This window comes from Cuculus canorus, chromosome 20 (assembly GCF_017976375.1).
Source record: "Cuculus canorus isolate bCucCan1 chromosome 20, bCucCan1.pri, whole genome shotgun sequence".
NCBI classification, from domain to species: Eukaryota; Metazoa; Chordata; class Aves; order Cuculiformes; family Cuculidae; genus Cuculus; species Cuculus canorus.
In genome coordinates, this window is record NC_071420.1 from 6,648,569 (window position 1) to 6,664,679 (window position 16,111).

The 16,111-nt window shown below is 46.3% G+C and overlaps 1 protein-coding gene across 7 annotated transcripts in view; it reads left to right on the plus strand.

The window, feature by feature from the left end:
* CUX1 (cut like homeobox 1) overlaps positions 1-16,111 on the plus strand; it is a 253,548-nt gene that overhangs the window by 188,809 nt on the left and 48,628 nt on the right. For 3 of the 7 annotated variants that reach the window (XM_054085410.1, XM_054085411.1, XM_054085413.1), the window contains 3 exons: positions 764-1,590; positions 3,011-3,176; positions 3,817-3,873. The exons of 3 other annotated variants lie outside the window; for them this stretch is intronic. In XM_054085410.1, the coding sequence (XP_053941385.1) occupies positions 764-1,590; positions 3,011-3,176; positions 3,817-3,873 (1,050 nt within the window). The remainder of the gene's footprint in view (positions 1-763; positions 1,591-3,010; positions 3,177-3,816; positions 3,874-16,111) is intronic. One more of the 7 variants, XM_054085412.1, reaches the window with a different exon arrangement.

Below are 16,111 nucleotides of genomic sequence, written 5' to 3' on the forward strand. Positions count from 1 at the left end.
CACCCACAGGAGTCCTGTTGCCCACTGAAACACTGCATTTAGGTGTTAGCTCTCCCGAAGGCACCTGGGGCTCCATCCCAGGGCTTGGGATAAGGCAGGGAGCAATGGCCAGGTGTCCACCCGGTTCTTGTAGAGCTCTCTATTCCACTATTTGGGACCGTGGAAGGCAACAGGAAGCAGGAGCTCATTGAGCTTGTCAGGTGAAATAATGAGGTCTCTTAATGAAGTTCGTGCTTTGTTGCAATTCTGTGTTACATTCTTGGAGCTAAAAGGACTCACCTTACTTACGTGGTGGGAGGGTATTATCCGTCTGTCCAGGGGAAGCAGCTGTGTTCTGTTCTGAATGTGCATTATCCTTCATTTGTGGAGTTTGAAATGAAAGGTTAAATAACTTCGTAAATCAAACCATAAAATGTTATTGAGCACGTGGGGTGGGGAGGAAGAGGTGAAGGCTTGATTTTCAAAGGCATTTATTTGACAATTTTTACAATGATGGAAACGTGCAAGCAGTTCTTGACTTGTGCGTTGAGTCTGTGCGTGCAAATGTCCAGCACTTTGGCAACTCTAAAAATTCTCCAGTGGGGAACTTTGGAAATCTTACCTTATTTTGAACTGTGCAAGTCTTCTCTTAGCGAGAACTCCTCCCTCCCATCCAGAAATGTATTTGCAGCCCTGTTTCTGCCAGGGAAATGTGTACAGTAGCACGTGTTGAATATAAAGCATGTTCCTCTGTTGCATTTAGTCTTTTGGTTGTTTTTCATAGCTGAGCCGGCTCAGCCGCCTTCTGCATCTAGCAGTGGCAATTCTGACGATGCTATTCGATCCATTCTGCAACAAGCCCGACGGGAAATGGAGGCACAGCAGGCTGCCCTTGAACCTGCCTTAAAAACACCACCTTTATCTCAAGCTGACATTTCTATCCTGTCCCCCAAACTAGTATCTACACCTGCAATGTCTTCGGTTTCCAGCTATTCTCCTTTGGCCATATCCCTGAAGAAACATTCATCTGTCACTGATTCCAGTATCTCTGCGTTGCAGAACCTCTCTGGGCTCAAAAAGGAGCCGCAGGAGGCGCCTGGGTTAGAGCTTCATGGAATAAGTGATTCTGCCCAGGGTATGTTGAGGCATGTTAAAAATGAGTTGGGACGTGGTGGTGTATGGAAGGACCATTGGTGGAACGCTGTGCAGCATGAGAGAAGAAATACAGCTCTTCCCGAAGATATAAAAGTTGAGGAAGCCAGTGGTGGAAAAGAAAAGGTCAGCAATCAGACTAGGCCAGATCGTAGCCAGCTCCAAGGACCATCTTCTTCAGAGTATTGGAAAGAGTGGCCAAACGCGGAATCTCCATACTCGCAGAGTTCTGAATTGAGCATGACTGGGGCGAGTCGCAGTGAGACACCGCAGAATAGCCCCCTCCCTTCGTCCCCTATCGTGTCTTTGTCAAAGCCATCCAAACCTTCGGTTCCTCCACTGACACCCGAGCAGTATGAGATTTATATGTACCAGGAGGTGGATACGATAGAGCTAACGCGGCAGGTCAAAGAAAAGCTAGCAAAGAATGGCATCTGCCAAAGGATCTTTGGGGAAAAGGTAAAGAACCGGTTAATCTCGTGTTACACCAGCATTATGAATGTGCGTGGGGCTCCTTACCTTGGTTCGGAGCTCGGTTTAGCGGAAGGCAATATGCCACATATGTCTGATGGAAAAATGTTGTTGCTTCCTATGTTTAGTATTTAAAAAGTAAGCTCACAAAGGAAAGCGTAAATTCTGTATTTTGTGAATTGTTTAGGGTTCTGTACCAGGATTGGCTCCAGCTCCCACTGTAGCCAGCAGCGGGCCCTGCAGTCAGAAACGTTGGGAGCTGGAACAAATGTTTTTGAAGCTCAATGTTTCATGCTTAATGTAATGAATTCGTGGAATATTTGAGTAATACCATTGTCATGAGTGGAGAGTCTTATATTTGTTAGAAGCGAAGATTGTGGACACAAGAACATTTTTCCTTTTTTTTTTTAACATTTGGAGAGACACACAAGGGTGTTTAAACAAACACGCGGAAAATCCCCTCCCTCTCCTTAGTCTCAAGTCAAGAATTCACAGTCATTTTTCAGATGTGGTGCTTGGGACCTTAACGTGCTTTCAGACGTTTTAAGCACTGTTTGATCACAGATACACGTGCACGATAAGGCTTCTGAAGTTTTCACGTTGGAGGCCTTAAGCACTGAACACATCGGGTTTCAGGCGGGTCCCCAACCCCCCAGGACACGCTTCCCAGGCTATGAGGAGTTGTGGACATCTGGTGCTTCTTCTTTATAGAAAGAATTGGATCAACATAATGGTATAATAGGAGTTGGCATCACGGTCATACCTTTTTGCTAAGATGTGAAATGAAAAGCCTGACCTCTTGGGGTCGTTAAAGATCTCGTGGCAGCTTTCATTAGGTATGATTTTTGACCTTGTACCTGTGCTGGATTTCAGGCAAAAGTAATTGTGTTCTGCCTGTCTGAAATCCCTCTTTGCCGCAGCCGGCTGTATTCTTAAATATTTACTTACATGGAGCAGCCACTGCTGCAGGTGAAAACACACATCATTGTAATTCAGACCAAAAACATCCACCAGATAGAGGCCTAGTCTCAAAAGTCCCAATTATTTCTGTTTGAGAACAAAACCCATGCCAATCACCGCCTGTTTCATCTGCCTGGGTGTGCCTGGACGCGGTGTTTTTCCTGTTAGAACTGACGAAACTGTTTGACATGAAATATGAAAAGCATGCAAATCTCGCACCATCCTTCTGCGTTTGTGCTGCCGTTGCGTTCCTGCAGGAATAACCCGCGCTCCAGAAGGAGACCGTGGCAGGAGAAAAGTATTTCCATTGATCATGTGCCGATGTCGTTTTGCTGATTGTCCGTAGAACACTGACCTGAGGGATTAGTGGTAAAGGAAACCAGTGACTTGAATCCTCCCCTCCCACATCCAATGTGTTAACGTGCCCTTCTTGGTTGCTTCACTTCAGGTGTTGGGGCTGTCCCAAGGAAGTGTCAGTGACATGCTCTCCAGGCCAAAGCCATGGAGCAAACTGACCCAAAAAGGCCGAGAACCGTTTATTCGTATGCAGCTCTGGTTGAATGGTGAGCTGGGACAGTGTGTCCTGCCCGCACAAGGGCAGCAACAAGGACAAGGTAATTAACATTCCACTGTGTTGTTTGAGTTGAGGAGGAGGAAATCTTTGTTGGGTATTTTTAATTTGCAGTAAGCGAGACCTGCGCCCGGCGCGGGTCGGGGCAGTGCTGGGAATGGCAGCATCCACCTCGCAGCCCAGCCAGTCCCCAGGGGAACGCGCTGGGGATGCTCACCAATGAAGCATTCGTTTATGCATAATTGATAAGCAGCAGTTATCGAGCTCCTCGTTAGGATGATATTACGTAGGCATGAATGTGATATGTAACTCAAAAAAATTTGGCCAAAGAGCTGGAAAATCTTGTGTGCTGTTTTTGAGGATTGTGTAGGGGATCGTTATTGTTCCTAGGACAATATCAATTGCTTTCATAGGAGGTGAGCTAGAAGAACTAAGCTTTAAAGGGGGGATGCTGGGTTGCAATTACACTTTTATTTTGGCTCTCTCTTACCCTAACACCTACTGATACCACGAGGCCAGAGTAGAGTCTGGCTCAGTTGTACCCTTAATGCCACTGACTCAGACGAGCAGCGTGCCCTTGCCGAGACAGGCGCTTTGCTGTTTGTTGAGCCTGCTTACTGTTTGGTTTGTGGTTTGGCATCTCCTTTTATTGTTCCCTGATTTTCCTCTCCTCTCTTATCTAGTCCTTCACTCTGTGACATCATTGCAGGATTCCCTCCAGCAGGGATGTGCGAGCTCAGGTAAATCACCTGGTTTCAATGATTTGCTCTGAAATAATTCTCTGTGCTGTTGTTACGTTTCTGTTGCTTTGATGCCAAAGAGGTTTCGCGTGGTTTGTTGGATCATACAGGAGACCTTTCAATTTTTGTATTAACGCAGTTAATTCCTCGTTCTCTCCATGTTGCTATGGCAGATGCAGGCAGTACACGTATTTAGCTGCGTGTATGAGGTACAGAGACTCTGATCTCGGAGATCATTGGCTCTGTAGGGTTTTTTTCCCATAGTTCAGCTTATCAGCTGCTGTGTGACAATGGCTGTGAAACAAACCTCTCGTTTGTAACGCGAGCTGCCTACCCCCACTGCCTCCCTCGCCGGCGTGGGGTTTTTCCACTTTCATTTACACAAAATCTGCTTTGTTAATTCAAAGATGGGGAAAAGACCACGTTATGTCTTTCTTTCTCAAGCTTCGTTACATATTCCAAGCCGACTTCTTTTTCTCCCTCCCCTTTCCGTGTGGAAATAGCAGATGCAGCGGAGAGGGGTGTGAAAGCGGAGGGAACGGCCGGAGGTTTTATACGATGGCCTCAGCCGAGGATGGAGGCAGGAGCAGCCCAGCTGGCAGATCCCAAACTCGACCCACACAGCCTCTCTACCAGCGCTGCGCTGAGCTGACGTAAAGCGCTCAGACTGTTTTTTGCTCAAGAAAAACCCTCTTACCCTGCTCAATCCTCACAGCCAGTGCCCTGTGTCGGAAAATTCTTGCATTTCAGGATAGGGAAAAGGGAAGTGTTCCCTTCTCCCATCTCTCTGCGAGTCTGAAACACACTTTTTTTCTGGAGTTTGCTGGGTTTATTCTGAATATCCCAACCAACCGCTTTGCTCGCTCTAGAGGGAAACTGGTTTGCATTGTAAAAGATTTTACCAGCAGAAAATCCGTGATGATATTCAATCCATGTTTGTCTTAAGAACGGTTGAAAATAAATAGATAAAAGGAAAAAAAAGGCCTCTGGTAAAAACAAGCCATGAAAACAAAACCGAAACGGGAAAAGAGTATTTGCAATCATAGAGCTATTGTTACTTGTAGCCCAGCGTTTAGCGAACATGGAACGTTTTGCACGCTGCTGTTCGTTAAAGTGTGCCAGTGACTACTTTTGTGAGCATTAATGCTATGCCAGAGTAACTGTTAGTTACAAATGCCTAAGACAGCATGGAAAATATGAGTAATTAATTGTAGCCATTTGAAGAGGAATTTGAAATCAGAGGAGCTGGGAAAAGGCTGCATTGTTATTGCTAATCATCATATTTATGACTAACTGTAATTAGAAAAGATTGAAAAACAAGCCCATAGTATTAAAATCCAACCACCTTACGGATTCCTGGGGGGATCGCTGGTAGCTGGAAGTGATTTCCTCCAGGAAGTTCAGTTGTGCTGCCGTGATGTTTTGCTCCCCTCCCACACTCCCGATCTCGTTTGTCAGTTCCTGCCCTTGAGCTCTCGTTTTTGGTGAGATGACATGTTCCTATCAGCTAATAAAATCAGATTATTGATGACCGCCCTCCTTAAAGCCGATTTACAAATGAGCACGTGGGCTCCTGCCCTTTCCTTCCTCCTTTCCGATGATTAAAACTAAAAATGTTGGAGAGAGCATCCTTTTCCTGGTAGAAAGGAATAAGGGAGGTTGTGACACCACACGGAACAAAAGAGCGAAACCAGGTTATTTGAATGAGGAAGGGCAGTTGGGTAATTTTCTTTTATTAGCAGCTGTTCTGTAATTAAAAGCGCAGCAAACAGTTTGGAAAAGGTAATAATAATTATGCATTTGCAAAAGATCTGCCACTGCAGGGCAGGGAAAAAAAAAGCAGCTCCAATTTTCTGGTCTTCTGAGACATTTTCCAGGCAAATCAAGGCAGAAAAGGTTGCATACTTGTAATTGTAAAACAGAAATGAATCAGAACAATCTAAAAATGAGAAAAGCCTTCTCCATGCAATGTAATTGGCTTGGAACTTGTTGAATGCATGAAGGGAAAGCAGTGAAATTAAACTAATACAGGCAGCGGCTCCTGAGTGCCTTGCCAAGAAAGTCTGCAGTGTACGGAGCGTCAACAGGCACAGGAACGGCTCCGACTTTTATGAGCTGTGAGTATTTTCGTTACCGTTTGGCACCGCTCTATCGAACTAGCAAGATTTGCTGGGTTTCTGACCCAGTTAGTTACGCTTTTGGATCATAAGGTTTTGATTAGCACCTCATTCATAAAAATCTGTGCTTTTGTTCAGTAGTTTTCCATTGTCACACGTGGACAGAGGGACCCATCGGTCTTTTATATGTAAGGGTGAATGGATAAGCAATATGTGTGTATATATATATTTGTATTTTGAAATAGCATGGAGAAGCCAGGCTTATTTTTTCTTCTTTGCAAGCTGTATTTATGAATTTTCAACAAATAGAGTCAGTACCAAAATTGCCAGCAGATATATAGATATATCCATATTTTTTGCCTGTGACCTTTCAACAAGGCTTTGATGATTTTGTGTGAGTTTTGGGGAACATGTTTTACACAAAAATGGTGCCTGGACCCTAGGTGGTCAAAAATAGTATCAGTGCGCCTTTCCGAACGTTTCTGCTGTGTATTTCTTTCCACCTAACTGCTCTGATGCCCTTGGGTAAATCTGCCTATTTAATGATTTATGTGTCAAAAGCACAGACCAAATCACATGGAAAAAAAAAAAAAAAAAGTGGAATTACTGTCACCCAAGTGCATCAGCGTTTTTCCTGATGAATTTGGCCCTTATCTAGCTGCATTGCTGATGGTCAGAGCTGGGTTTGGATGAGAGCCACGTGCCGGCAGGGAGGGTTGTGTGCTTAGGTATTTCTTCTAACTGCTTGTCCTGTATGTCTCTCTTACTGTTTAGTTTTGGGGTTTTGTGTCTTTACCGAACATCTTTCGGGCACGAAGACAAAGTTTCTTTTCCGGTGCTGTTGATTTCGTAGCTGCTCCCAGGAAAGCCGTGTTTTTCTTCACTTTTGTGTTTATCCTCTGTGAAGGACATGTACTCTCTCTATACTACATTAAAGACTTGCAAATACTCAGTGGGAGGAAGACGAGCCTTTTTGGTCTGTGTTTCTGTAAGGGTCGTCTTATGACCTAATGTGGAAATCTTCATTTGCCGATACAGCTGCGGGTGATCTCCGGGGATTTTGAATTTCCCTTTTGTTTGTCTTCCTTTCTGGGTATCATTCATCATTCCTAACCTCATGCTGCTTAGCAATAGTAACACTCATGGGAGTTGAAGAAAGGATTATAGCAGCATAAAATAGGGAGCTAATTAGAGCTTGTTTCAAAATCAGAATCTAGCTTGAGATAATTGCATATTATCTGGTGATTTAAATACCCAAGATCTACTGTATTTAGATCAACTGAAATATGCATAAAAGGTTTATTTTCAAAATAAAACATTCGTAACAACAGGGAGATTACTTCTTATCATCCCTCGGGAAAGAAAATCTGAAAAGAATCGGAATGCAATCTGGTTTACAGTAGGTAGGATATTCACAGCCGTGTGGAATGATGACAAACCCAGGTATCCATTATATCTTTATTTCCGTAAGGTTTTCCGGGACAGGAGCTGCTGAGCGGGCAGATGCTGGCTGTGCCCTGGGCAGATCTTCCCGTTCCCCTCGCAGCGAGTGGATGCTGACACACTGACTGCTCTCCGCAGTGGGGAGGGAGTGCGTTTCAGGCGTACAATTCGCATTCAGGATTACCAATCTGGTGCCCTCATGGGAAAAGCTCCCTGGCCACGTGGTGGCAGTGGAGAAGCTCTGACCCCCCACCCATGTCTCCGTGGTTCATGATTATTTCCTTGGTTGTATGGTTTTGTTTGGAGGAGCAGAGCTGTCCAAGACGATGCTCCAGAGCATGGGCGGGGTTGGCAGCTGAATCCTCAGGACCTTGAGATCACACAAGGAGGGAGAGATTGTTTTGCAGTTTGCTGGAATTCTGGGTTAATAAAACTGCATGACATGAAATGTTTATGGTTGATGCAGTCTATAAAATGGAAGAGAAGGGGGATCACAAGGCTTTTAATAGCTGAGTGGTTGGACTGCAAGAATTCCTTGCATAGATGGGTTATGTTTGATGACCGTGGGTTATGTTTGATGACCGATATTTGAGTCTCTGTTTCATTGAGAAGGCCGTTTCCTTTTGTGTTCTGTGCAAATGCGGTTTTGGAGCTGAATGGCCGAGTCAGAGAATCATAGAATCACCAGGTTGAAGCGACCCACTGGGTCACCGAGTCCAACCATTCCTAACATTCCCTAAACCATGCCCCTCAGCACCTCGTCCACCCGTCCCTTAAACATCTCCAGGGAAGGTGACCCAACCACCTCCCTGGGCAGCTGTTCCAGTGCCCAATGACCCTTTCCGTGAAAAATTTTTTCCTGATATCCAGCCTGAACCTCCCCTGACGGAGCTTGAGGCCATTCCCCCTTGTCCTGTCCTCTGTCACTTGGGAGAAGAGCCCAGCTCCCTCCTCTCCACAACCTCCTTTCAGGCAGTTGTAGAGAGCAATAAGGTCTCCCCTCAGTAGCAGTTCTCTTCACACAGACCCTGAAATGGGCTTTAATGAAGCTTCCCCTTTCTTTCTGTGGAGGTTGCAGCTCTGGAGCAGTTGGCCATGGCTGTCTTCGTTTCAAACCATCGGATATCAGCTGGCTCCACACACAGGCAGCGGCTGAAATCTGTCTTGAATATGTGTGATCATATTCTGTGCCATTTCCCTGACATTTGGACCATGGAAACCTTCCTGGCAGCCCCCCTGCTATCAATAAAGCTGGGAGAACCACTGTTGAGGCACCTTACTGGGACCTGGGAATGCAACGTGAAGCCAGTGTTTCAAATTGGTTCTTAATATAGCGTTGACTATCATTGCTGGCCATCACCTGGTCCTTTCTGCCTCTTGTCTCGCTCTGTCCTCCCCAGGCTGTCCCACATGGCCGTAGGACTTTCCTTGTCAGTGATGTTTTGTGGATGGTCGGTATTGGCAGAGAAATTCCTGTCCCCGTTGTATTCTTCTCTGTCCATTGAACCACCCAGTGATTAAATTTGCAGAAGATGACTCCATCCTCATTGTGGTCATAGTTTTACCATTACAGAAGTGCTAAAGTAAAAGATATAATCTGCGAGTGAATGCTGTTTTCTAGGCAGATATTCCTTGCGGCTGAATTCTGATGGAAAAGCACCAACACGCTTTTAACACTAATCCAGCAAAGAGAAGACTGATGCTGGATTCCAGAGTGGAATCGTTATGGGTGCATTATGGGTTCATAGCATTCATTTTGGAGAAGTTACCCAGTCCAGTTGGTGCTATGTTTAGTTTTATGGTTCTTTGGGAATGCGAGTGCTTTGTGCTCCCTCCCCTTTGGTGTGTGGGAAGGGATCTCCAAGCAGGAGCTCACACACGGCTCGGCAGTAGCATTTCACCGGGCACAGAAATGCCTCGGTGTCAGAGTCTGCTTTTTTAACAATTAGAATTAATGCATGGATATATTTTTCAAGCTAATAAAGAAGAAGAACATTCCTGACCAGTGTTGCTGCCATGCTTCCCAGGTAGCTTGTGGGATCCCAGTTAGTGTAGGAGTTGCTGAGCAGCAGATGCAGTTTGTGGATCTGCTCTTCCACTGCAACATCAGCATCAATCAGAGCTTCTAACTCCCTTGCACTCTCCAAGCCTTGTTTGAAGGAAACCATTGTATATTAGAGCTCTAAAATTCCACTGTTCATCATTTCATTACTTATTATTTAATTTTACTTATTATTAGCATTTTCTTCTCTTTCCGCGTGCACATTTGGAGCCGAGCAGCCTCCTTTGGGGAGGGACGCCACTATTTCCCCTCCTTGCCTCCAGGCGCGGGGGCTTCACCCTCCAGCTGCAAAGCACGGAGGAGCTGCGTGGAAAACGAGGAGCTGATCCATTGGAAAGGCAAATATAAAAATAACTGGAGCAGCACTGAAACGCCATCGAGGCCATCGCAGTTGTGCCGCGGCACGGGGAAGGCCAGGCAGCTCCAGGGAGGGTCAGGAGCCGGGGTGACGGCCAGGATCTGTCCCCTGTGGGCTGGCAGCTGCAGAAGAGGTCAGGAAGGCTCTGCTCCCAAGAGAGTGGGTATTTTGCTGTTGGTAATAGGAGGCTCTGGCAGCTGGCAGAAGCTCACGTTGGTCTTCTCGTTGCTTGTGGGAAAAGGAGGGGGTGGCAGGTCGCTCCCCGTGGCTGCCGACGGTGGGATGCAGCCCCCATCACGCCCTGCTGTCCCCGGGCAGCAGCACCACCGCTGCTCAGCAAATGACAAAATGCTCCTCCGCTGGCTGAAAATTACCTTGCTTTCAATGCAAAGAACAGATAATGGGCTATTTTCCTTCCAAAATACTGTGAAAAAGGTGCGCTAGGACCAAATGTGCAGGTTGTTATTCCTGTCTTAAAATGGGGATGGAGCTGGGAGGCAGCTGTCTCCTCCACCAGGTAGCTCTGAAAGAGGGAAATAAACAGCCTGTTAGACGCGAAAGGCTCTGATTAGAGAGTTATTTATTGCTTGGAAGCAAATTATTCCCAAGAAATAAAAAACAGAAAATTGCCAGAAAATTAATGTCTTCCAGGTTACCTTCAAGCCTGGACTTTGCATTAGGGTGCCGCAGGAGAGGAGAAAAATGGGTGAATTTGTCCCTGATTTGTTGGGTGTTGGAGGTTTTGAATTTGCCAGCAGCCATCCAGGGAAACGGCAAATGAAAGAATCCAGTGATATTTTAAACGGATGGGAAACACAACTTGCATTGGACACAAAGCAAAGCGGATTTGAGATCAAACTTAAATAAAAGTGAAAATAGAAAAATATCCAATTAATAAGCCTAATGAAAGGAGGAAACAGTCCATGTCCCACATTTATACTTGTCAAAGATAATTGCTGATAGCAACTTCAAAGCTGCTGGTTGCATTGGCTGTGTCCGTAATGCCCTGCAGCGAGGTTGAAGAGAGGGATGGTTCCCCACAATGGCTCAATTGATGCTGTTTGTTGGCAAAACCTGAGTTGGGCAAAGGGTCTGTGCAGTGAGCCTGGCCGGGAGCAGCCTTGTCCCTGAGGGGTAATCGCCAGCTCTCCCTGCTGCGGAGCCCAGCCAAAGCTCGTTTCTCTGCTGTGTGCCATGAGATGGTTCCCTCCAGGTCTCCTCCTGGGACATCCCCGCGCTGGGCGAAGGGAGGGTTGGGTGCTGGGGCAGGAGCTGCCCTCGCTACCCAGCTGGCGCCCACGAAGAGGTGTGAGATGGGCTGCAATGTAACTACGGCTGTTGTTCGTGTTTGTTTCTCTCTTTTACCCCTTTGGAACTTGGGTCCTAAAAATAGTGTGAGTTTGAACTGGCAGATGTTTCATTTGTCCTTTACGAGAGGACCAAAATTAGCCTCTCATTTGGCACCTAAATAAAGCAGCTTCACTGCTGTTACGTGAACTTTGCAATTACTGTCTATTGAAGTTGCGACATTTTGTTGTGCGGTGGGGACGGGCATCGTGCAAGGAATGCCAGAACCTAAACAGCCACCAGACCTTGGCACAGAGGGGGCGAACGAGAACCAACCCAGCGGTTCTGCTTTGGGGCTTTTTACTTTTTCTGATCTGAGGCAGGTGGGTTCTTTTCCTAATGAAGGTTTCATTTAAGAAAGGGGAAAAACCAGTCAAAAGTAACTTGGAAACGTTCAGAGTGCTGTCTGCTGTAAAGGTAAAAAAAGAACCTAATAAAAGGGCAACGATGGTTTCTCTAATTTTCAGAGAAAAATCCGCACAGAGTGCCTGGAGCTGGGTTAGCAGTGGGACTCCCCAGGGGCAACAGAAAGATGTTATAATCAATTACCACATCATAACACTGATGTATGATAATTACTGAGTGTTCCTCCTGAGATAGTGCAGCATTTGGCTGGGATGCAGCTCTTTCATGGTCCACTGCCTGATTAATATGCAAATAATAGGCTGATTGCATGATGAATGCAGAAAATGAGTTCGCTGATAACGTGAGCACCGAAGCGGGAAGATGATAAATTACTTTTACTGACTGTCCTACATTAAGTACCCTTTCTCAACAATTTTATCACAAATTAAGTAAAGCAGTATGGAGAGATTATGAGGATGTGTAAAATAATGTACCTTAATAGCTTCTATAATATTGTTGCGTACAATGTAAATGTCATTTTGTTTCAGTGCTTTGGCCGGTGCTCCTCCCGGAGAGGAGCGTGTTCGGTACAGCCATGCTCAGGGTCATTCCTCTTCCACTGCTTTCCTCTGAGATGAAGAGCAACACTGTGGATGTTGGGTAGGGCTTCAGTGCTGAGCAGTCGTTAGTCCCGGATCCATCCTATGTGGATGGATGTGAATGTCTACATTGTTCGGTAGGGGAGACGGATTGAAATGCGGTGCACAGGGTGCATCTGCGTTCTGCTTCTGCTCCTTGTCTGGAGCAGAGAGGAGGATCACAACTCAAAGGAGGGTATAGAACAACGTAGACAACACCCTCACCATATGGCGTGGGTGTTGGGGTTGTCCGATGCAGGGTCAGGAGTTGGACTTGGTCATCCTTGTGGGTCCCTTCCAGCTGAGGCCATTCTATGATTCTATGAAATACCTTCACACTCAGGGTTACAGCAGAGGAGAACGACAAACACTCACAAACGTGGTAACGCATTGATGTTAGTCTCAAATCACCAGGTCAGCAAGCCAGCAAAGAGCCCATAAACTGCAGCAGACCCTCTGCAAGCTCTGACTCTGTTTTCCAAAAGGTATTGTGTATGCATTTATTTTCATTATACTAAAAATATAACTGTGTGGGGTTGCGGCATCTTGATTGATTGCTTTCATGGCGTATTTGTTTTAATATTCAGAAAATCTTTAATAAAGTTTCTGCACACAAGCTGTTTTAATAATAAGGTTATTGAAAATATTTTACAGCAGTTATTTCTAAATATTGACTTCTGAATTACAGAAACATGGAGAAATCTGAATTTTAAATAAAAATTAGCAGAGTAGAGCGAGGTCTTCTAAAGCAGCCATCATTTTGCTGTTCATCACCTAATTTAAAACCTGTTTTCTTTTTCAGAGAGGGGTTTTTAGTTGTTTAAAGGTGATACATAAAAACCAAAAATTATCATTCACTCTTCAATGCAAAGACCCTGCTTTGGGCTCTGAGAGCTCTGCGTGAGCAGGCAGGCGTTGGAGCAGGTTCTCCCTCCATGCTCGCTGTGCCGTTAACCTCTTCCGTAAGCATCCGCCCTTGGCCACTGAGGGCTTGGGGCTGGTGGCCTGGCCTGAGGATGGCTCTGATGTTTCCCAGTTGTCTCTGTAGCTAGCTAAAAAATTCACAAGTTCCTTTTTCCCCCTTCATTCATTGTGAAATAGCGCTTACAGTCGTGACTGTAGAGACCTCCTGCTTCCCTGGAGGCCGTCTCAAAAACATCCTTTAACGCCACTTGCGAGTCCTCTCAGTGGGGTGGCTGTGTCAGGGCTGCTCTCTGGTCACAGTCCCATAGATTTCAGGTTTTTTCAAGCACTTCTAACAGTTGCATTCCAGTATTTCCAACATTTACCTTCATCAGATAGTTTTATGTGCTCCTGTCATTTAATGTATACTCTATTTTTAGCACTGCCCCAGTAATTTCACAGCTAACAAAGCCAGTGTCCTCCTGTGTTCAGTGCACACATCCGCACGCTTTCCTTCAGGGATTTCCTTTTGATCGCTCCCCCCACCCACATCAGATTTCCCACTGAACCAAGACAGAGATATCATTTTCCCCAAAGTTATAACACTGGTCAAACAAACAAACAAACTCTTCACGGCCAGAGTGGGAATCTACAACTGTGACTGTAGCAAACACTTGCGACTCCAACTGTACATCGCTGCGGACCTCGAATCATTGTGGACCCTGCAGGGAGGGCTGTGTGCTCCCCGCCTATAGCCGGGGGAGTTTATAACTCTAGGGAGGATCGTCTTTTCCCAAGCCGCATTAATTTGTAAATTGTGACTAGCCAAGGTTCACTCGTTACAGTAAATCCACCAAAACTGCAGCCTGAGAAGGAGCATTCAGCTTTCACGGGTAGCGACCTTCCAGTAGCTGAGGGATCTCCAGGAAAGCTGGGGAGTGTTTTTTTCCAAGGGCATGGAGTGATAGGACAAGAGGGAATGGCTTTAAATGGGAAGGGCGGAGATTTAAATTAGACATTAGGAAGAAGGTCTTTGCGATGAGGTGGTGAGGCCCAGGTTGCCCAGGGAAGCTGTGGCTGCCCCATCCCTGGAGGTGTTCGGTGCCAGCTTGGATGGGCTTTGGGCAGCCTGATCCAGTGGCAGGTGTCCCTGCCCATGGCAGGGGGTTGGAACTGATGGACTTTAAGGTCCCTTCCAACCCAAACCATTCTATGATTCTGTGATTGTATTTTAATTAGTCAGAAGGGGGATGGACTGCAGTGCTGTGCCACGAGTGCTGCTCGGATTTGTTCCGTAGTTCAAGCCTGTGCTGCTCCACTGTTAACGAGGAGAGCCATGAACATGGTTCAGAAGACGCTGCAAAGAGCCATTGCTAAAAGTGGCAGTAAACACAAGGTCAGAGAAAAATAATCTCTGCCTGCGATGTTCAGGTCCTGTGAAAAGATGCAGCAGGGTTATCCTGAGATGTTACCCTTGATCAGGCGTGTGACTGGTCCTGATTCTCAGGAAAAATGTACCCCAATTTTTGGTCTCCAGCTTGGATAGAATGGGCAGCCCAATCACCGGGGAAGACAGAAACTAATCCAGTCCCAGTGTGAGACACTTGGATCTCGGGCAACCTGCCAGGCCTGTTGTTGTCCATTAACTCAACTGCACGAGGAGGTAAACGCAGGCCCTGGAGTAGCAAATGCTCTTTTAAGAGGTTGCCGAGAAATCTCCTGTCCACATTTGTCTGCTTTCATCTTCCCTACTAATTTGCCATAAAGGGAATGAGCAGAGGATGGGATGCTTCGCTGCCTCCTTGCTCAGGACGTGGCGGATCCCACTGTTCCTCAGGAAGAGACTCTGGGTTTGACTGGTTTGGCACAGACCGGAAGACGGAGCGTTGGACAGAGCAAGAAGTGGTGCATCAGACCACGCGCCAGTTAAATCATGTTTGGGTTCTTGTCGGAATGTCACAGAGTACCCTGTCAATTTGTTTTAGCAACTTGTCCTTCCAAATGCGCAGTTCGCCTTATGGCATGCCAGCAGTAAAAATGTCACTTACAATAATTACTTTTTGGTGAAAATGCTTGCTGACTTCCTACCTTCAAGCTGTTTTTTACACAGTGGGGAGATAATAAGAAATGACTTTATCCTGACTGCTCAAATGAACACTAAATGGAATTTAGGTTATTATTACTGCAGATAGAGGGCTGTGTATGGAAATTTAAATAGTGGATCAGATAAACTACAGAGATTTGTCTCTGAAAATTATAGTGGATCTGCTTTTTCAATCCACTTTGCTCTGAAAGTTAAGGCAGCTGTTGTCTGCCTGCTGTCTTTAGAATATAATATTGCTCATAATCCTTTTAGAGGCCCCTGAATGCCTTCTGTGTTTTGCATGGTCTTCCTCATCTTCTTCATGTTCTGTACCTTGTTGCCCAGGAGTCCTTTGGCAGGTTATTAGCTAAGGTTGTGCCGGCAGCAAAGGTTGGGCGGCTCATTGTCCCAACGGTTCCTGGGCTGGGGAAGCACAGAGTGCTCGTTACAGCCGGACGAGCACTGGGACGAGGGGCTCGGAGCTTGTGGTTTATGCTTGTGAATTCAGAGGCTTTTGTTCAAATCTCTGAACCTTTCATTTACAAGCCGATGCAAAGTCAGCACGGTCGTGGCTGCGGGAGGTGAGGCAGTGTCTAAGCAAAAGTTGCAAGCTTTCTGCTCTCAAAATGTGGGCAAGGAATTCAGCAGGAGGAATCTGCCCGTGCTGCAGACAGCAGCGCGGTGCCTCTGGGACTGGTGACACCGTATCCATGTCTCAACACGGCTCCGTCATGCAGATACCTCTGCTGAGGGGCATCTGTCTGAGACTGGTGTCAGGTCAGGTCGGCATCCGTCATCGTCTGGGGCGGTTGTAGCAGGTATCACCCGCAGGTCTTTGCATCTGGGGTGTCCTGGGCTTCAGAAGGAAGATCCAGCTGAAGTGGATCTGAGCTCAACCGCTGCTTTTGTCTGGAGGGCCATGTTGGGTTACTTCCTGTGGTC